The following is a 23,366-nucleotide window of genomic DNA, read 5'->3' as shown; positions in this document are numbered from 1 at the left end:
CTTTTATGCATGTGATAAAGTCGTAGAACAGGAGACGTGACTTGTTTAAATAGTTGTGGTCTTTTCCGTTATTAATTCCACAGATTCTGCCTTCCGAGTCCACGGGATGTACCAGTCTCCTCAAGTCTCCGTAAATCAGACCTTTAAGTCTAGAGGACTACATTACCGATTATGCCAATAGTAATTAGAAGAAGAAAGCATATAATAAATGGTATTAGACAGAGAATATCCGTGCAGGACCTTGTGGGAATGACTTAGAGTAGTGTACCTGTTTTCGCTATCTGACCCAAATCGAACCATAAGATAAGAATCTTGGTACTTTTGTCGAAGTGGTCGCAGTTTTTTTAGAAGATAATTAAAATTAATTAATTTTTTTAGTGAAAAATAGATTATTTAATTTATAACCCTCTATCAATAATTTAAATGGTTATTAAAATTATTTAAAAATTTATTTAACCAATTTAGTCATTTTTAGTACGCGGCATCCAAATTCCAGGACTGTAGAAGGAATTTATGTCTTTTACAATCTGTGCAAAAGATTCCTTATAGTTCTGTATTTGTTTTCGCCACATAAATTCTGAAAAAATAACTAACTAAAAAAACCTGCGAAATAAGATCCCAGATGATGTCTTACAGCTCCTCTTTGAGCTTTATTCTTGCATTTTGCACTTCCCCACATTCGTTCTACTGTCTGGGTGTGCACTCCCGTCGTTGGATCCACAAAGAATTTTCTGAATATATTATATTTCCTTACTTATGGTTAACGGTTTTGTGTGTGTAGCCGTTTTCAACCAATTGATCAGTTGAATACCCTAAATGTTAATCAAATAATGCTAACCTTTCCAGCAGTCACTATAAATAATGCTTCCCACCTCGACATATCGAATTACTAGACTGAGCAGTGTTTCTCTGCTCCTATCCGCGACTGGTTGCAGAAAACACTGTTTGGTGGCTCGACAAATACCACCGAAGACCCACTGTTTTGGTAAAACTCTTCCAGAGTTGTTTTTCCGTTTGGAAAACATACTCTCGTCTACCTCCACAATCATACCAGGACCACCTGAAATAAACATTAATAATACCAATTTTGCCGTCAGATCTTTTAACAAGTGCGTCCACACAGACTTCACGTAAAAACATAGCCCAATCGACATATGTATGTTCACCCCAATTGTATTCGTGATGAAGCCATTTGAAGGTATGCCTATCGTAACTCCATAAGTATATGTAGGCGATGACATCCTCAAATGGCAATCTACAATCTCTAACCAGGTATCTAGAATTATTTGAGAGAAATTATACCTTTTTTAATAGAACATTGGACTCTACAACCAACTCTTGAGCATTTCCAATTGAGCTTCGGTCCCAGACTAATTCCATCTGATGTCCCTTCGGACATATACGTGATTTTGAAAGGATATCCACATTTTGCAGAAATGCACTGCATCCTCCTTACTTATTGGGAGCTGTCGGAATTTGATGTTGCATAAGTCCACAACAGAATTTTCCATGTGACCTATAGTGCCAGTTTATATCAATATTAGGTACATGCTCGCCATAATATTAAAAAAATTAGAAAATAAATTAGTAAAAAATTTAATAATATTTTAAATTATTGATAGAGCGACTTGTGAAAGTGTCCACGCATGTCGAGTCCCAAACTAGTGGTTTTCCCCCAGAGTAGGGGAAAAGAGTCACTCCATCTGGCCTTCTCCCATCATTACGGTTAAGACCCGCAGGTTCTAGTCTTGCTGGGAATCCTGCTGCCTCTAGGGCACGTCGTATCACATCATTCAATGCGGCATGTCGAGGGGTTCGACCTGCACTTCTTCCGCAGGATAGAGGGTGCAGTCCTTTGGCATCAACAAGGCCTCCGCAACGACAGGCGTGAACTTGGCAAATATCCAGTCCCAGACGAAGTGCTACACCGATTCTCATAGAATTATTGTCCAATAGATTGCCAAGGGCAAAACACGGAAGAGCATCAAGCCACGCGCCACTATGATGGCGTGCTCCGGACAAGAGACATGTGAGTCGATGCTGATTGACCCTCTGTTTGTATTTTTGGACGATGTCGTTGCATAAAATCGAATCCCAGTTAGTCTGTTTGAATGTCTCCGCCGGAATCATCAACCCAGTTCCACTCCACCGTTCACAAGCTCTAGCGAACTCCGGCTCCAAGGAAAATTCAGAAGGGTTACGTAGAATTTCCTGGACCAGATCCCAGCTGCTTGAGAGCGACGAGAGATAAGCAGGTGCTGCTACTTCCAATGCGGACCTGAAGCCAACTCCACCTAATTTCGTTGGCAGTTTACACTGAATCCATCCCAGATCATCAAAACGAACGTTTAAAATAGTTTAGGCCGTGTCTTTCAGTGTCTGATCAAGTAATAAAAGGCTGTCTCGTTTTGCATAGCAAGGGCAGCTCTTTAGAGCATAAAGAAGTCTTGGCATGCAGATACTCGCTCTCATGAGAAAAAACGCAGTATGCGCATCAAGGAGGGATATTCGTTGTGTAAATAGTGATAGGTTTTCTGCTTTCTTCCGATGGTGTTTACGCAATTCTGCGTCACCAAGTGGACCACCGAGGAAATATACCTCGTCCCGAGCCGTGGTAGAAATCCCTTTAAGCAAATGGTTGAACTGTTGAGTAATTAGGATAAAGGTATGCGAATATACTCATGTGTATATTCTGAGATGAGCATTTTATTAGGTCTCAGTTGGATGATGGTAAAAAAATGTCCACGATCCTTTTGTCCTGAATTTGATTCAATGTTATTAGAGAGCAGAAGCAACGGGTCGAAGCGACGGCTTTGTGCCCGCTCAATGACTGCCAAGAGTAAGTAAGAATACCAACTTACTGATAGAAAGAGATTATGGGGTCTTTTTTTTGGAACGTGAATAGTATCATCCAGAAATCTCCACGAGAAGGTGACACATATCTACATTTATTTCCAGATGGTTTGCCGATTTAATCAAGAATTGACCGGAGGGCATTTTCCATTATTATTAACAGAAAATCATAAGCTAATTAAGTTTTCCTTATGCCACAAAATTTAAATATAAATGGATTTCCGGTTGGGGTATCACGAGCTTCCTATCGTTAAAACAACCGAACTACAATAAAAGGAAAACTTATAAGATAAAAGAAACTAATGGACTTTTCAATTTGGAATTAATTAACTTTCTTGTTCTCTCTCTTGCTTTTAAAAGAATGTCTATGGAGAAGAATACACACACTGTATTCCGCCCCATGAATCTGGCGGAAGGAGGCGAATAAATAGCAAAGAGAAAGAAGTTGGAATTAAAATTCTCATGATAAAATATTTTTTCCACTTCAAAGAATTTACTAATTTGGATTTGTTTAATAAAAAGTTTGCTTATACGATTGATAGTATCTTTCTATAATTGACATCTCCAGAGTAACCTTGCAGTAATCCAATTTTTTTATGGAAAGGTTTATCATAGATGCGGTTAGCTTAAACATTTTTCGTGTATTTTGTTTTATTATAATTTGCCGTTAGAAACTATTAGGAAAATATTGAAAGGGCATTTTTCATTAGAAGTAATTAAATTAAAATAAAAAAGGTTTGATTCGATATTCGGGTTTTCTTATTTAGGTTAATTTCTGTTAATCATTTTCCTAAACCGTAGAATTTTTGTGGTTTTATAAAAGAAGGATTTTTAAATAAATTTATTGTTTTTCTAAATATCAAATTAATAGATTTAAAATAAAGCTTATTAAATAATTATGAAATAGTTAATAAATAAATTTTATAACCGCGCAGACTTTCTTGTTCTTTTCAGTTCTCTAAAATGACTACCGGAAACGACGAGAATCCACTTTCTCAACAAAAAATGTGTGACCAAGACAAAAAAGGGGACTCGGAGACATCACCAAATACATATATTGGCTTTGGCAATCTCCCCAATCAGCTCTACCTCAAAGTATGCAACAAACCAGTCGAATTCAACATTCTCGTCATTGGAGGCGAATCCTCTGGCGCATCGACTCTCATCAACAGCCTCTTTAACTGCCAAGTCCTCGAAAAAGCTGGAAATTCAAAAGACATAACTTTTCCCGCCAAACTTCAAGTTTAGGAAAAATCGATAATTATTAGATTGAGACCACGGAAGCGATTTTAACGGAAGACAACTTCAAAATGCACCTCCGAGTATTGAAGACACGTGGTTTCGGTGATTTGTTGGACAATACTGAAAGGTTGTGGTCAATTTCTTAGCCGAAAGTTGGAATTCGATCACGGAATGCATTCTCAGTGGATTTGAGTCGTATTTCTGTGCAGAAAACTCCGTGGAAAGGGATCCGGTCATCACCGATCAACGAGTCCACTGTTGTTTGTACCTGGTCCCTCGGAGGTCAGTTTTTGTCTCTTTGGACTTGCCAGACTCCGGGAACTTGATTTGTCTACGTTGAAGGCAATCCATGAACAGGTCGCCGTGATTCCGGTGATTCCACGGAGTGATTCGTTCACACCGACCGAGTTGGAGTTGGAGAAGTCGAGGATTGTGGAGGTCTTTACCAGAGAAGGAATCCGTTTTTTTGACTTTTCAACTCTCACAACCCACATGAGCGAGGAATCCCAACGACGGACAAATGAACTTCGGGTTTTCCGTGGTTTTTATTCCAAGTGTCGATTTCCTTTTGCGGTGGTTGGAAGTGAGGACTTTCATCCTTCGGGATCCTCGGTTGTCCGTGGAAGGAAGTACGTTTGGGGACTTGTGGAGAGTTTTGTGTCAGTTTTTGAGTTTTAGCGGAAAATTCCCAGCATTCAGACCTCCAGGCCTTGAGATATTTACTTTTATGGTGATTTTTGGTGTTTCCGTGATTTCAGTGTCGGGTTGCCAGCTCTTATCAACCACACCAACTCCGTGACGTACAGAGAATTTAGAAGATCCCGACTTTTGGGTTCATGTGACCAAGAAATACCCGCCGACTTTGATGTCAATCCAATTTCCCAGTTCGAGAAGGAGCGGTTTACCATGGAAAAACGTCTCCGTGAGGCGGAAAGTAGCATGGAGGAGCTTTTCAAGTCAAAGGTGACTCAAAAACTGAATAAACTCCGTGAAAATACCGAGTTGGTATGTTCCGTTTGTCGAGGTGTAGTTTAAAGAGAAGGAATTGAAGTACAAACAGGAGATTGAATCGAGGAGAGACCAGTTGAAATTACTCAGAGCAGAATTCGAAAATGAACGCTCCACTTTTTTGGAGAGGAATCCATCTTTTACTTAGTGGGCTTGTTATTGTCATTTTTCTTAGTGCTAAGAAGGTCGGAAAGATCAAGTCTTTTAGTAAGTTACACTAATTTGACTCTGTTTTCCTTATTCGTTAATAAATTTTCATCTTTGCTTATTATGTTATTCAGTTGATAATTTTGGTGAAATACTTTGAAAAGAAATTGTCTGAATTTTTATTCCGTTTCGTATGAAATTTGCTTAAATATCTATTTCTTTTTTATAATAAAGGCTGACTAGGTACAGACTGCCTGAAACGTTTTTGTCGAGTTTCGAATGACTTAAGAACACTTCCGAGAAAACATAAAGTTATTTAAGTCTTTCTTGTACGGTGTTCCGTAATATTCTCTCCGTTAGTCTCGACCAGGATTTTCTGTTGCGTGCAATATCTTTGAAGTTGTCCAGGTCGTCCGCCAACGTCAGTCGCGGACTAACCATCGACAGATCCCCATTTAAGATGGTCGAAAGCGTTGTTCTTGATATTCCACGGAATCCAGACTTTGCGCGAAGAAATAATCAATTGCAATCTTTGCTGGAACCAGGTCGTTTAAACGTAGGACATGGCAAAAAAGGCTCCATCTTGATCTGAAGATATCATCTGACAGGACACCAGATTTTCATTCGTTATAAAGGTTTTCAGAGGCCATTTGATTTTGATTAACGATTTTAGCTGTGTTCTGTGAAAAAAATCAAGACGGTCCATTTCTTGTTTAAAGATTTCCCATGTGCCAGAGTTATACCTTATAACTCCAAAAAAAGTTTCTATAAAAAGTTTGTTAGGTCAATTTTTGATTTTTTAGGTCAATTTTTTTAATTAGGTCAATTTTTAAATACAAATTGAAATAATATCAAAATAAATTTGAGCATCATTTCTGTTTTATTGTAACAAATCTTTAACTAAATTATAGAGTACATATGCCTAAAAATAATCCTTCCGATTTTAAAAAAGCTAAAAATATTTGTGAAAAATATTCCAAAGAATTTTCAATTAAATTGAATGGAATGCTTTTTTGTAAATTATGTGAGTTACCAGTAACTTGCAGAAAAACATTGTTTGTGAACAAACACAGGAATACGCAGAACCACTCTACACGAACAATTATTACCACAAATACAAAACAATTGAATATTGTTTCTCCAAATTACTGTTTTAAAAAATTTGCGACTCGAAAATATTGGGCATTTACTTCCTTTAGAGTTTACTTGCCGCAATATAGTAGAATTAGGTCAAGATATCGAAAATAATTAATTTAATTTCAAATGAGAAAGTTAATTTTATTAATTTAATTGTTAAGGTTTTTTGATTGTGGACTGGAAGAAACAAATTTGTTAAATTTTTAGTTGAAACGTTTGCAAATCCGCAAAAATCTTACCTAATAGATTGTATAAAAATTGATTCTTCTCCGAATTTTTCTATCAAAAATCAAATTATTGATGAAACTGTTTGGAAAAATAATGTTGAAAGAAACAATTTTTCTCTCCTTATTACCGATTCTTCTCCATATATGGCTTCTGTGAGAAGTACTCTCAAATTATCACTTTTATTACATTCGCGTGATGATATAGAATCGACCAATTTTACTACAGTCTGACCTTGAATTGGAACACTAAATGTTCCAAAAACTGAGGTTTTTCCAAAAACTGAGGTTTTGTCAAAAAATTAATATCAATATAAATTTAATAATTTAATTAATGCAAAAAAGTCTTAAATATTATTATTTATAGAAAAATAGTCATCGATTCTTTTTCCATAACCATAATTTTTCTTCAAACTACTGAACAAATTTTGTCTGAAACAGTAAAAATCATTTAACAAAATTGGAGCTATGTCTAGAACTGATTCTTCCAATTCATTCACTTTTGTTACTACTTCTTTGACCGTAGTCTGTTTATTTTGCATACCACTGTAAAAAATTTCTTCATTATCGCTGCTTTCCGTATTTTCCAACACTTCTTCTACAACTTGTTCTATAACATCATCCGTCAGATTATCAGAAACAACAAATATTTCATTGCCGAAAGTATTATCCCAACAATTTGTAATTATTTCGGAGGATACATTTTGCCACGATTTCGATACTATTATCAATGATTGGCGTAAATTAATTTTTTTAAGTAAGTCGCAGTAAAAATCTTCTTCATCTATACAACAAATAAATTCAATTAACGCCTTCAAATAATTATCTTTAAAAGCTTTGATTATCTCATTATCCAATGGTTGAAGAATTGGAGTTGTATTTTTGGATAAAAACAGCAATTCGATATTTGAGAGAGATTTATTTTAATGACACGAAGCGTTATCAAGAATTATTAAATTTTTTCTCTTTTCCATTTTCATTGGTTCATTCACTAAGAATAACCATTGAATAAAAATATTTCTTGTCATCCAGGCATTTTTGGAAGATGAGTACATAGCACCACAATCCTCAGGGTTAAAATTTCTGAAACATCTGGGATTTTTAAATTTCCCGATTATTAAAGGATCAAATTTTTGGCCTGAATAACTGCAGCAAAAGAGCAAAGAAATTTTTTCCTTATTTATTTTAGACCCTGACGCTTTTTTATTTTGTTGTACGAATGATTTTTTTGGGGTCTTTTTTATAAAAAGACAAGTTTCATCAATGTTAAAGATATTATTTTTTCCAAATTGATCAATTTTTCCATGGAAAATTTTTAAAAATGATTGAATTCCATCACGATTACATGAGTTTTTTTCGCCCAAATTAATTAATTTTTTTAATGACTAGAAATAAATAATAATAATAAATTTTGTTCCAAATCGAGGTTTTCATTTAAAAGGTATTATTTATTCTAGGCAGAGATCCTACAAAGTGTTCCAAAAACTGAGGTTGTTCCAAAAACTGAGGTGTTCCAGCCCCGAGGTCTGTTTCAAATCGAGGTCGGACTGTATAAATAAAGCATACCGTTATTTGAAAAAATTGGATTTTACAGAAAATATATGTAGAATAAAAAATTATACTAAAAAAGATGAATTTTAATGATAACACAAAAATAATGAATTTTGATGATCATTTCATTTCACCTTCGGATTATTCTTTATTGATTGAACGTCAGGCTACATTGTGCATAGTGGAACTTTTGATTCTAAACAAAAAATTTTACGGTCAATTAAATTGTTAGTTTTTCAACTCAATAAAAATGTTGCCCTTGATATTAAGTAAGAACCGGGATGACAAAAGCCTTATATATCCTGAGCCTGGTGTTTAATCCTATTTTTTATGATTCCATATAGCCGATATTTTTTAATGCACACATAGCAAGAATCTTCCTACGAGTAACGTCTTCAAAGTCTCCTAGATAGGAGCCTAGCTTCTTTTGCCTTCTCCGTGATTCTTCGAATCTTCGATTAGTACGTGTAAGCGTTGTAAATTCCGTTTTATCGGAATTGAAAAAACTCTTTAGAACTTCGATGAGTTTTCCCCGGTGTATAAAATCAAACGGTGGAGACATATCAATGCTAAGTATTGCGATAGATTTTTTGTATTTTTGGCTTAGGGCGCAACACCGTCTGTGGCCCCAAACAATATCAGCAGTAGACCTGCCTGTTTGAAATCTGATTTGAAATCTTGTCGAAAACAAACAAATCGGGCTTGTTATGTTCTACGACAATGCTAGTGTTTATAAATGTGTTCACTCTGATTTCAACCTTCTCATTCGACGATACAGATTCTACCGAGTTTGTATTGAGTTTTTTTATCATTCTCGAGTCCAAACTCTTGACAAACATGAAAGTGGATGCATCTTACTACTTCATCCTGACATAATCCCCATGTAACATCTTCTCACATCTAGTGGCACAGTGATCGACGGTATTCTTCCATCTCATGCAGTGAGAACACATTGAGTTATGTTCTGCAAAGAATAAATTTCTATCTTGCATGAGACAGAATAAGCCTTCAGACCGTGGGGAGTTATTGGCTTTGGCTAGCCAGTGACTAGAGTTTTTGACATTCACAAAATCCTCCGTAGCATTTTTGTATAGGATGGAATGAAGACATTTTGAAAAAATCTGATCCAGAAGGTACTTGTTCTGGGCACTAAACAGCAGTTTTTTGTCAAGTATAACTGATTCTTCAAGTAAAAATTTATGCTTAAAGTATTCTTCAATAGTGGCCAGATGAGTTTTTTCCAGCATTTCGGCCTGAAGAATCGAGAAGCTTCTCATGTCGAATGTACTTGCCATTTAGCCTTAGTTTTACTCTCCATCTGGTAACCATCGACTCAACAAACTTGACAATCCATCCAGGTAGACCAGACTTTTCAAAAATCTGTATTAGAAAATCGTGATCTACTAAATCAAATGCTTTTTTGACATCGATCCATGCAGCATGGAGTTTGTATCCATTCGCTTTGTTCAACTCTTTGTTCACTAATGCTTGTTCTTTTTTCCCTGGCACAGCTTCCTTGTTCCCAGTTGATATTCAGAGAGAAGGCCGGAACCTTCCACAAAATCGCCAAGCTTGGTATTTACACATTTAGTCATCAGAGCCAACATACATGTTATAGACCGTAACTCTTTTGGGGACACGGGATTTTCACACTTCGGAATATGTCACCCCTGTGTAAAATCAATCTCCAGGAGTGGTTTCTCCATTTATGACATTAAGCATCTGTTCGAAGATTGACTCATGAAGTGATGTGAACTTTTACAGGAAAAAATTATACACACCATCGCAGCCTGGGGCATTCCAATTTGGCAAATATTTAACGATCTCCTGAAATAAAAACTTCGAGACTTTGACTATTACGCCTTCTACTCTAGTCATTCTCTTCTCAATCTCCACAGTCTGACCAATAAGCTGTTTTTTCCGTCACATATTCTCCAAATATGTTCCATAAGGTTTTCAGAGTTGCCCCCTTCAATTCTCTGTAAAAAGCTTTCTGATTGAGGATAAATTTGTGATTATCTAGTCGGAACCCTTTCCTTGTCTCGTGCGTAGATAATTTCTTTTTAATTACCATAATTCTTTCATTTCATTTAATAAGGAGATTATTCTTGCTCTTTCTCCAGAGTTTTTCTTTTATATCCAACGAGGGATAATGCAGGCGGCTTTTCTTCAGTCGTGAGTGATTTTGCAAAAAACTTTTCGATATAGCCCAGCCCTGCTTTCCACTGCTCAATTTATCCCTCCATATTAATACTCCAATCAGACTTTTCAGAATTTTTCATGCTCAATATTTGATAGCACACTTGTCCAAATCTGGTCCAGTGAGTTAGGTGGGTTCTCATTGATATAAGCATTTGCCAAGAATGTTTTCATTAATCAAGAACGACAGTTGGAGTATCGAAGTCGATTAGATCTCGTCGTAGTTCCAACTATAAACGATGCCAACTAGCACTCCGCTGATAATATTTGGATACATTAGCGGGTGGCTTCCGGGAAACCAAAGTCTTTGGGCTCCGGGGGGAGTATGGTTGCAAGGCTGAAACTTAAAGGAATTGACGGAAGGGCACCACCAGGAGTGGAGCTTGCGGCTCAATTTGACTCAACGCAGAAAAACTCACCCGGGCCGAACACAGTGAGGATTGACAGACTGATAGCTTTTTCTTGATACTGTGGATAGTGGTGCATGGCCGTTGTTGGTTGGTGGAGTGATTTGTCTGGTTTATTCCGATAACGAACGAGACTCAGACTTACTTACTAGTCGTTCGATTCTAGTTGTTCGACTACTAAGAAGGATCAGTGTGAAAAACACTTGAAAATGAGCAATAACAGGTCTGTGATTGCCCTTAGACGTTCGGGGCCGCACGCGTGCTACAATGAAGAAAGCAGAGGGGGTTTTGCTTGGAAAAGCGAACTAAGCCTTAAAATTTCTTCGTGGCAGGAATCGAGGCTTGTAATTATTCCTCGTGCACAAGGAATTCCTAGTAATCGCAGGTCATTAGCCTGCAATGATTACGTCCCTGCCCTTTGTACACACCGCCCGTCGCTACTACCGATGAATGATTTGGCGAGGTTGTTGGATCGTGTGCTATAGCATGCGAGTAGACACCCGAGCCTACTCATTTAAAGGAAGTAAAAGTCGTAACAAGGTTTCTGTAGGTGAACCTACAGAAGGATCACTACTGAGACGATGTAGTCGTTTAACTGGTTGCTGCTTGTGTGCAGTTAACTAATTTGTGTCTGGTTTTGCTGAGACGTTCAAGTTAGGCAAAGCCAGGCATAAGCGCGACTACCGTATAGACTCAAACAGGTGGTAGTCCTTTTGATTTCAAAGCAGCATGCGACAAGATTTCAAAGCAGCATGCTCCATCTTGTTCGACTGCTGCACATCAGTGATCATTGCCAAAATTATCTATGAAATATTAAAGAGTATAGCTAAAAACAATTATAATCGTTTAAATATTATGAAATATATTTATTTTATAATATTAATAATAATAACGAGTATAAATGAGCTCAAACTTTGTTGTGGCGCAAAATTCTGTTAGCAATTCTGAATCATATACAGAATCAATGCAAGTAGAATCAAACAACTATTCAAACTCTGTTCAGAAGTATAATAAATTAATTATTCATATAGTCAACCTAAAATTGCTCCTCCAAATACACCTCCAACAGTAACTCGCTTCATTCCTTACTCACAAGTGCCAGTTCAAAACCCCCAAGTCTACCCACAAGTAATAGATTGTGTACCCATCAGGTGTACCCACAATATGGCACTGTAGTCCCAATGACGTACGAAACCGCCTACCAACACATTCAGCCAGCCCAACAGTTCCCTGTAATACAACAATATATCGCCCCCACCACACCAGCAGTGACTCAAGGAATAGTTCGGATTTATCACCAATATTTAGCCTCTTACTGAAAATCCGACCTGGCTGACTTATTATTCCCCAGAAGGGACTCCGTATTACTACAATAAAGTGACAGCAGAGACTGTGTGGGAAAAGCCAGGGCCGATTCACAAATATCGTATATTTCTGTATATTTGATTTAGATAGCTTCGGATAATAGTCGAGTATGTGAGTTTAAACATGGTAGGTGGTGGACAAGACAAAGCCAGTGAGCAAGACGTTGTTGGAGGGGACTGACTGGTCGATTGTGTGGACGGGGGATGACCGAATGTTCTTTTTCAATGTAGTCGAGAAGAGGTCTGTTTGGAATTGCCCAGAAGAACTCCGCGGAAGGAAAGATGTGGAAAACCTCATGAAAAGTAAGCCGACAGTAGAAGGAGATGTAGTACCGATTGAGTGTATGTATATATATATATTTGTAGTACATGAGGACGGGAAAAGGGCAGGTGAGGCATATGAGGAGGATGTTGGGAGCAAGCGAGTGGACAGTGAGGACAAGAAGGTTACCCAAGCCCGGTCAACACTGCCATATGCCGAGCGAGTGGAGCAGTTTCGTGAACTGTTGGCTGAGAAGAATGTATTGGTGTATGTGAGGAGTGTAGGTGTGTCCTACATCCACGTTTGATAAAGAATTGCAGAAGATTGTGTTTGATAAGAGATATACACTTTTGTTGAGCAAGGAACGTCGGCAGGTGTTCGATCAGTACATAAAGGAGAAAGTAGAAGAAGAACGGACTGAACGTACTCGGCAACATAAAAAGCGGAGGCAGGATTTCCGTGATTTATTAAAAGAGAGTAACTTGAATCACCGGTGTGGATATTTCTTTATTGGTAGGTCTACTTATTCGGAATTTGCTGGAAAGCAGTCGAAGGATCCCCGTTTCCAGGCAATTGAGAGGACACGTGATCGAGAATCATTGTTCTACGAGCATGTCGACGATTTTAAGAAAAAGAGGGCAACTGAAAAGGTAGTTGGGAGTGGTAGATGGCAGGGAGGGAAATCACGAGACTTCACAGAGCTACTGAAGGAGAATGATGTCACAGTTGGTGACAGATGGCGAGACGTCAAACGTAGAATTGAAAACGACCCTCGATATAAGGCAATTTCCAGTGATCGGCGAGGTGATCTATTTGATGACTACGTCCAATCCCTGGCAAAGTCCCCACAGGTATGTCGACGGGGGTAACACGACAGTTGTCTCCCGTGGTCGAAGATGAGGAGAAGAGAAATAAGCAAGAACAGAGTTTGCGTGCTCGTCAAGCTGAGGTGGAGGAGAGTATGAACACATCTGCAAAGGAAATCGAAAGGGCTCGAATAGCTCATCAAATACAACAAGAAAAGGAGACATTGATGTTGTTGTTGACTGACATGGTTATATATGGTGGGTGATTGGCAGATTAAGAGTCCCAAAATGGAATATGGGGAGGCAGTGAAGGTGATGGAAAACGACCCCCGATGGAGTGAAGTGTCTCATTTGGACAAAGGACAGATCGAGAGCGTGTACTCTGAACATCAGCGTGTTCTATCTAAAAAGAATAAGGCACTATTTTACACATTGTTGGCTGAGACTTCCGAGGTTGGTTGTGTTTGCCACGTAGATCAAACTATCGACCACGTGGAAAGAAGCCAAGAAATTCATTCGGGAAGATGGGAGGTATTCCAAGTTCTCGTCGAGTGACAGAGTGAGTGTTTGTTATTACTGTTAGAAGAGGGAGAAAGCGTTTGATACTTTCATGAAGGAGAAGACTGCAAAGGCCAAGTCTGACCTGAGACAGCTATTGAAGGAGACCAAGATGATTACTTATAGGACTCGGCAGTTGATTGACGATGGAGAGGAGGACATTGCTAATATTGAGCATATTTTACGAGTAGTCTTTGATTTTATTTTGTAGAATGACATTCGGTATATTGAGTTGGACTGCTATGAACTCGAGCGCAAGAAAATGGTTGATGATTATATCAACGATCTGGCTCATCAGGGTCAGCCACCTCCCCCAACTGAAAATTCCATTAAGGGATAATTACTAGTTTTTGTTCTTCTTTCCTTTGTTTTCTTTGATTTAATTTTTTTATTATCTCTTTTGGTTTAGTGTTAAAATGTAAAGTTTAATATACAGTCGAACTTGTCCAAACGGGACCCTAACGAGACTATGGAAATCGTTTATAGAGAAGTTCAGTTTATTGAGGTTTATAAGTCATTTCATTAAAAGAACTTGAAGTAGGATTCTATATAGGTTAAATTTTTATTAAGAATGATTGTAAAAAATGGGACCCAAAGAAGAAGGCCGGTATAAGGAGAGATCTGGTGTATTCCGGGGCCGGTTTAGACAAGTTTCGAAGACAAAAACTACTTCCAATGTTCATTGATACTCGACAAAAACAGAATTTAAACTAGATTCTTTTAATATGGCATATGCAAGGTTTTGGAATGGTAGAGAAATTATTGAAGAAATGCTTTTTGCAAGAAAGATTTTCAAGTGATTTGAAAGAGGTGTCACTGCATAATGAAATTGAAGCATACTTTTGTCAGAATAACATTTCTTTTGCAAACATAATCGCATGTGCCACTGACGGCGGAGCTTCTATGGTTGGCAAATACAGAGTATGTTTGGCATATTTAAAATCTTGCGTATCATCTGTGCCATTTATTGAGAACATTTAATTACCAAAAATTTGTGAGATCGTCTTTTTATTTCTCTTTTCGTGGTTATTGATGTTGTAAATTATATAAAATCTCATTTACTTTAAGATCGCTTTTTTAGATTATTATGTAAAGAAAATGATCAAGATTTTATAACATTAGTTCCACACACAACTGTAAGATGGCTTCGAAAGGAAATTGTCTGAATCGTTTAGTTTCTCTTTGGGACTCAATAATTTTGTTTATGAACGATAAAAGTTTCACTAAAAAACTTATTAGTGCAAAAGTGGAAATATTTTATTTGACTAATATATTCGAAACGTCAAACAAACTTAATATCCAATTGAAAGGAAAAATTATCGATATTATTCATTGCAAGCAAAGAATAGACTTGATGTTGTAAATAGAGGTGATCTGAGAATATCATTATCAAATATCGAGCCTAATATAATTAAGTTGGTAATGGAATGCACATTGTTTTTTCTATATTAGACTTGAAATATATTATTAATCAAGTTTCTGTTCTGTCCAAATCTGGCAATCTTGCCGGGGAAGATACAAAAGACGATTTTGGACGAGATTTGTAAAATTTCTTCTCCAGCTCGAATTTTATTTCGACCTGCATCAAGCGGCCGCGACAGAGTTAAACTTGGCGTATTTATTAGAAAAATAAGTAGTTACACAAGAAAAGAGAATGAATAGGTAGGACATTACCTTTGACTAAAGCCAGAGAGGCTCGGTGGGCCAGATAGGTCGCGGGTACCCTTTCCAAAAGTGATCTGATGTGTCAGAGCAGGCCCCTGTATTGGAAAAGTCTCGACTGTTATAATGAAAACTCTTATTGAAAAATATACCTCCTTTTGTCTAAAGCAGTGGTTCTCAAGAATTTTGAGCCAGGGGCCGCAAAAATAAAATTTTTTATTTATAGGGGCCGCAAATTTTTTTGTCAACTTAATGAAGATAAGATATTTGTTATTTCAGGCTGAACTGAAGAAAATACATATGATTTTTGTTTTACTGTGTACATGCAATTTAGAGCTGCGTCCTATCGCCGCACATTTGTTATATCAATGAATGAAAGAATTTATAAACTATTTTGTCATATTTTCAAAATCTGGTACGATATTAGATGTCGAAATCCGCAACATCTGACTTAGATGGATATCCGTTAGTTCATTGCGGTATTATTTCCTAATTTTGGTATCGTTACTTAGAGGTAATTTGTGTGCAATATCGAAAACAGCGGGCGAACAACATTCCGATGCAAATATTTCGATTGCCGTTTTATATAATTCATCATCAGAATAAGGCTTCATATTTTTAGCCATTGGGTAACTAATTTTGTATGATGCCAGGTTAATATTAGACGAATATGTGCCACTTTTGAAAGTGAATGATCGCTTTAAATAATCTTCTTTTATTTGTTTTAGTTTTTTCGTCTGAGAGTGAATTTGTCATAAAGAATAGAGTGGGAAGGATAGTGCCGTTCGATCGTATACGTTTTTAAAGTTACAATAATAGAATTGCATATTAGGCAAAAAGCCTTTCCATTGACCTCAATAATGAAATATTTTTCTTCCCAGATGAGTTTAAAAATCCTAAATTCCTTGGAAATTTTTCGAAAACGCTTAGAATTCGACATCACAACAAAAAATAAAAAAACGTGACAAAAAATAAAATATTTATAGAAACCTAAGCCCCTTAATTAAATCCTAGGGGCCGCACTTGAGAATCACTGGTCTAAAGTGTATCTTGATTTCGTAAAATTTGTTCCGCCAGATAACTGACATGTCCAGCTGGCGTCGCAGATAAAGTCGAAACACTCCGCAGATATCTTGAAAAATATCACGTCATCCCATCTGGAGCTCTAAACATAGCTAATTTCATTTGGTGAATAAACAGGTAAACATTTATTGGTCTCCTAATACACACAATTAAACACTATATGAGTGAAAAGACTTTTTATTTCCTAAACGAGCAGTCGGGAAGTTAAACATTTTTCTGATAGGCAATAGTCTTATGTTAATATAAGGTTGATTTGATGATAATAGCAATTATATACAAATAATAACTTAAAAAATCAATGGATAATGATTAACCCTTGTTACATATACAGAAGAATACATGCAGTTGTGAAATAATTGTTAACTCAACTCGCCTAATATTCCTTAAAGCCTGTCAGAGATTTTGAAATGTTGCTATTTTAAAAATAAACGAATGAATTTTAATAATTTCGCATACTTCACTAACTTATTAGTAGAACACAATTTTTAATTATTGGAATACTGAAATAAATTTGTTGTACAAATTTGTATCTTTAAGATCAAAATTCATTATTCTGAAATAAATCAACTTACAATCAGTAAAATGATTCTCTAGAAATAAAAGATTAAAAATTAATAATTGTGGTATTATTTGAAATTGTTTTAACAACTGAAAACAATCCATTTGACCTGTTTTTGTTAATTTAATTATTATTCTTCCGTGACCATGAAGAAATTCATTCGCTCTTTATTTAACTGGAACAAGGATCATGAAAGCGAAGAACAAAACAATCAAAATCAATTTCCAGATATCGTTTTGAACAAAACATCTATCTGCAATTCTGAGGATTGTTTCGAATCCATATCAATAAATTCTCAGAACAGACGTAATCTAGATATCCCCAAGGGGCCACTCTTTTCATCAGATTCTGGATTATTTTCCCCAGGCGAAGTTAATTAGACAACTTATATTTAGATAAGTGAACCTTGCACACCGATGAGTATTTCTAATGATGAATATAAAACAACAGCAATTGTACTATTATTTATATGTGCCTTATCATTGTACATTATTAGTAGCTTGCGCTTGATTATTATCAAAATGTGTTGCCATTTGCTGTTATAAGTGTGTTTGCGATGTTTAATTGCATTTACTTATGGTAGTTCATTAACTATGTTTAGAATCAGGATAAATACGACTCTAATTGGATCCAACTTTGTGGGCATTCAGGTTGTCTCAGAACAATTAATATATCAGATAATTTTGTCCAATCAACAACAGAAAACAACAACGTGATTCTTAAGGTATTTTCGCCTCAAGAGGCTTATGGGTATATTCAAATTCACCAAGAGGATGACTTATCTAAATTTATCCCCAAATTTTATAGCACAGTGGTAGAGGATAACGGGATAAGTATAACTTGAATCTATCATTTCAGAATATTTAAAAATTGAGAATCTATTAGCAGGATTTACATCCCCTGAAATTATGGACTGTAAAATGGGATGTCGGACTTTTTTGAAGGAGGAATTAGATCTGACAGGAAATGAATACAGGCACGACTTGTATCAAAAAATGATTCGGGTGGATCCTAATGAGCCGACTGCGGAAGAACACGAAAGAAGTGGAATTCTCAAATCAAGATACATGAGATACAGAGATTCAATAAGTTCTACAACAAATTTATCATTCCGAGTTGACGGGATAAAAGTAAATCATTACTTGTAAATTCAGCAAATTGATTTACCCAAAAAATCTTTTTCTCGAGCAAAAACATATGAGGAAGTGCAATGCATTTTTCGAGAGTTTACTCGGAGTAATTCAGACACAATAGTAATTTGTTGTAATACATTTTCAGTCCGCATATCTAAACCAAATATCTTCGTTAAAAGGAATTTTACAAAAGTCTGCATTTTTTAAAAGTCACGAGGTCTTATAGTATTTTAAATTATGTAGATCGTTGGATCTTCTCTCTTGTTTATCCATGATGCTGATAAACCAGGAACTGCAATGATTCGAATGATTGACTTTTCAAAAGTTCGGCCAGCCAAAAATGGGAATTTGAATCATTTTGTCTTTTGGGAACTAGGAAATCAAGAGGATGGCTATCTTATAGGTTTAAATAACATTATTTTAATTCTTGAATCATTGTACTAAATATTTTGTCTAGTTGTTATTTTTAAAAAACTTTTCATGTTAGGAACCATTTTAAAATTTCGAATTTACATTAATATGTGAATATCTAACTAAGTAGGCTAATTGTATATTTCCGTTTATTCATTTCGGCTAAACACCAATACCGCTGCGGCGTACAGACCGACCAGTTTGGTCACCCAGATCTTCCGTCGTTCTCTTTCAAGTCCTGAATTTCCTCTCAATTAGAACCTGCAGGGGTATTTGTCGAGGACGTCAGAAGACACGATGAGATGATTACATTTCCTTTTCAGAGGGGAAAATGTCTGATTTGTGATATCACGTGTGTGGAAAGTATTGATCAAAAATACTGGAACCCAATCTGACAAACTGAAAATGTGAGAAATACTTTGAAGTCGAAAGTCCCCCTGGTAGTCGAGAAGTCAGGTATACAGGGACCTGCTTCACTTATGGAGGGGGTTACCGGACTAGCTTTTATTATCGCAATACACTAATTGATAAACGAAATCACCGGCTTTCTTGGTTTTAGGTTAAGTTATATTTCCTAGGTCGCTTTGTTTCTACTCTTAAACAACTACGTGACCAACAAATCGTACATAATCAATCTACCTAAGAAAATCCGGTACTGACTGGCTGAGAGATTCAACCGTAATTTTTTAGTTGGCAATCTTAGTGATCCTCTGTGATCTATCCTGTTAAATATTTGCCTTAAAGTTTCGAAATTTCAGATTTTTACTGAGAATATCTTTTTAGCGGTAATATTCTTTCCCAAAAGAAATCTGTGTATTTGGAAATCTTGAATCCAAAAAAGTCTGTAAATCTGTAAAGATCTTAGTGCTGACTTCTATGAAAATAAATACAACGGTCTATATTTTCAACCTCCTCATTTTCCCAGCGTGCACTGAATAATCTGAATTCGAAGGATATTATTATGTGCGCGTCGTGCTCGCGACATATTTCGACTTCCAATAAGGCAAGATTAACACTGCATCGTATATCTTAGAGGTAGAATATAGCTTACGTGATGCTATTCACATTATTTGAGACTATATGGCGTTCACTGCTATTTAGTGAGAATATATGCTTGTTATCAATCATTACTTCCACGACACTGTTCGAGCAATAAGCCATTTCAAAAAATAAGGATCTTTATAGAAAATTGAAAATGTTAAAAAATAATCCATCAATGTTGGAAAACGTAAAAACTTATTCAATTCTTAAAATTAGCATTATCGTAAAACTCAATAGATTAAATGTTTCGTAAATAAATGTTTTATTGTTTTGATTTTTTAATCGAACATTAATACACCCAACTGCTTGGGAAACAAAAAGTTAAAATATGAAATTGTCATGACAGCTCAGTAACTAAATTAGTGAGTGGAAAATGAGCATAAAAAATTGTTTAACAAAATCTGCTACGGGTAAAATGAGTTGTGGTGAACGAGAACTCTTTATTGCTGCTTCAATTGGGGACACAGTATGGATTAAGCATCATCTAGGAAGTCGGCCATTAAATCGTCTCAATACATTTGACGAAAATGTTTTTTTGACTCAAATATTGTTTAGGGATTTCACCCTTTCCATATTGCAGCCCTGAATGGACGACTGAATTGTCTTGAGCTTTTTGTAAAAGAATATAAAATGGACGTGAATATTAGTTCTTCCTGCGAATGGAGAGCTATTCACCTCTGTATAAATTCAGAAATTGGAGATATGGCAGACAAATGTTTTGATTTTCTTATTGAGAACGGAGCTGACTTTCTATGGTGAGGCATCTTGATAATATCAGAGCATTAATTCCGACGGAACAACTCCACTTCATCAGGCTGCAATGGAGGGATGTCTTTCCATTATCAAAAAACTTATTCTGCTGGGCTGCAGTGTTCTCAAAACAGATTATTTCAACCACAACGCTTTAGATCTGTCCAAAATATTTTCAAATCAACACTGCGAGAGGTTTATTCCCTAAAAGCCAACTCAAGAGTGTTGAGAATTGCAGCTTGGAGAAACAGAAAGGCAATTAGCAAGAACGTATATTCACGACATGATAACCTGCAGAAAAAGGCATAACTTTAGAGTTTACATTTTAGAATAAACCACATGAAATATGCGGGAAAATAATATCTACGATGGAAAAAAAAGTGATTTCTCCAAACTACATTTTACGAGACAAACTAATTAACTACCCGCCAGTAATTCCACGCAAATGTGATGCAAAATCAGTGGAAACTGAATGGAAACCGTGGAAAAATAAAATGGAAAAGTGTTATTATGAAATTATTCGTTAGTCCTTACATCGTAAATCTACCTGACGTGTACCCGCGTGACCAATTTTCCAAAATGCCGCTTTATAGTTCTTTTCCAAAATTTCTTCTCCCAGGAAATGATAAAAAAATCAAAACTTTTAAACACATTAATTTAAAAGAGGGAATAAACCAAGCATTTACAGACAGGTATGAATACATGAAGTGTCGACCAATAGTGAGAGGACAAGACCTTACGTTTTTAAAGCTAAAAAACTTGAAGAGATACATAAAGTGAAAAGACACGAGGATTCTTACAATTCAACTATAAAAATGTGTTTCTGTGATGGTACAAACGCAAATTAACAATTTTCAGTAATCATGACTTAATATTATATATAACAAATTGTATGTAACTTAATACAGAGTGTATAAATATAAAGGACATATTCTATCAGAGTCTATATCTATTGGTTAAATTTGAATAGAAAATTAGTGTAAAACTATTATTAATTTAATGTCTGCAACAAATAAAAAATTGTGCAAATTGTTATTAGCACACTTTAGTGCGGAAAGTTAACAACATCCGCTACCCAGAGTGCTACACCAGAAAAACTGCCATGTGAATTTAACTAAGTATCTATTTGATTAATATTTTCATTAATAAACATTATTTATATTTAATATATAAATATAGTTATTATATTTTCAGAGATCACAAACTTAACAATAATTTCAAAATCTAAAATGGTAGAGAAAATACATTCCCTTTTACAGAGGTTATTGATTTATTAATTCGTATAAATTTTTTTGAAAATTCCTTTTGTTTGCAAGACGTTCCTTTTGTGAACGATTTCAAATATTTGCTACTTTTTTGAGTTATTTATATGAAGTTCGTTTTTTTGAAGCCAGCAGATTTTTGTCAGGGTCCCGCTACTAGGGTTATTATTAGAGCGACTGTCGATAAACTTTAGCAATTTTTATTAGCATGCAAATAATAAATTTTGTGAATATTTCAAAAAAATTGAAGATGCACTCAATAACACTCAAAAATCAAATTTCCATTTACGAATTTGTTTTAACATTAAAAATAGACAGACAGTGTTTGTTCAAATAAAAATCAATTGATTCTCTAAAATTGATTTGTCATTACGACACAGATTGCACTTATTTACTGCACTTCTTTGAAATAAAAATTTTTAAACTAAACAGGGAAAATGCCAAATTAACGAATTATAAGTTGAGAATATAGTCGAAAGGCATCGATCGTGCTTTTTGGGGCCCAACTAATCGATTATATTGGAAAATATACAATTTTGAGAAGGAAACGTGAGTGTTCTTGCTTTAGTAATAATCCTCTCAGTCATCAATTTTTCTGGATCCAATATTCGAGAGGGAGCTGACTATGTCAACACTTACACCTTACATGAGTACATGGCGTTAGGATAGCGGAGTTCACGTTGCGGTTCACGGTCGGCTTGTGGCAGGCGGGAGGCTGAACGAGGATTGACATCAAAGTCGGTCAATTCTGAGGATATTTCGAAACTTTTTTGATGGGGCCGTTGTGCTTTAGCAGCTATTAAAAATCCATCAGATGAATCGGAGGAAAGTTTGGAGGTTATTTGAATGCACTGGGCAGATGGAAATCGGGAACAAAGGATAGGATCCTCAAAATCGTCCTCGAATCGGACACTTTTGTTTGGTGTGTTGTTCTTACTTTGTTGTCTCTTCATTACTACGAAACATAATTTATTTAGGATAGTTAGTAAATTTTAATTTCTAAGTAATAAAATAAATATTCATTAATTTTAAAGATACGACGCAACTAACAAAAAAGACAGCAATAAGTTATAGATAGTTATCGATACTATTTAACGAATATAATTAGTCGATATAATTTTACTTGTATGAGAAGTCGATGAATTATTATTATTTTGATAGCTGAGTCGATGTGGATTAAAATCAGGCGTTGAGAGGTCATCCAGAAGTTTTTTCTTGAAAAATGTGAATTTTTTGATTTGTTACCTCAATTTCCGTAAGTTTAATTCTCGAGAAACCGTTATTCATTCTACTCAGCCACGATAATTGAATATTATATGGTCAGCGCCGCAAATTGAATTATTGACCAATGCAGCTAAACAATGAGCTTGTTAAAAGCCTGTCAGATGAATTTTAGTTTTAATAAAAAAATTATGGATATTCAGGTTTATTCAGTTGTTTGATCGGATTGGAGATCATTCTAGAAAAGTTCGAAAGCTATGAAAAGCACGCCGAATGATTCAAAATAATCAAATATTTGACATTTATTAAACATTCAATTTATATTTTTGGCAAATATAGAAATGCTCTTGAGATATTTAAGGTCTGATACTGTTGTAATCAATTCAAACATTTTAATCCCTTAACTTTACCAACAATTAGTCGAACATTGTTTAAAGCAACGTTCACTTTCAAATTTTCTCAGAAGACTACATAATTCCTACTAAT

The 23,366-nt window shown here is 35.7% G+C and overlaps 1 protein-coding gene and 1 long non-coding RNA gene across 2 annotated transcripts; one reads left to right on the top strand and one right to left on the bottom strand.

Annotated features, from left to right (window-relative positions):
• The first annotated feature begins 4,587 nt into the window (after positions 1–4,587).
• On the top strand, positions 4,588–18,210 carry LOC118761238 (transcription elongation regulator 1-like). Its single transcript, XM_036499008.1, has 6 exons — positions 4,588–4,724; positions 4,854–5,100; positions 12,264–12,653; positions 12,685–13,245; positions 13,970–14,057; positions 17,921–18,210. Exons 1-6 carry the CDS (start codon positions 4,588–4,590, stop codon positions 18,208–18,210), a joined length of 1,713 nt encoding a protein of 570 aa, XP_036354901.1.
• A 4,101-nt stretch (positions 18,211–22,311) lies between these two features.
• Positions 22,312–22,949, bottom strand: LOC115228757. Its single transcript, XR_003883245.1, has 3 exons — positions 22,905–22,949; positions 22,783–22,873; positions 22,312–22,614 (listed from the first exon to the last, which is right to left on the bottom strand). It is a non-coding gene; the product is annotated as an uncharacterized LOC115228757 (long non-coding RNA).
• Positions 22,950–23,366: the final 417 nt, after the last annotated feature.

This window comes from Octopus sinensis, unplaced genomic scaffold (assembly GCF_006345805.1).
Source record: "Octopus sinensis unplaced genomic scaffold, ASM634580v1 Contig10964, whole genome shotgun sequence".
Taxonomy (NCBI): Eukaryota; Metazoa; Mollusca; class Cephalopoda; order Octopoda; family Octopodidae; genus Octopus; species Octopus sinensis.
Note: the sequence above shows the minus strand (reverse complement) of the source record. Positions and strands in the feature narration are given on the sequence as shown.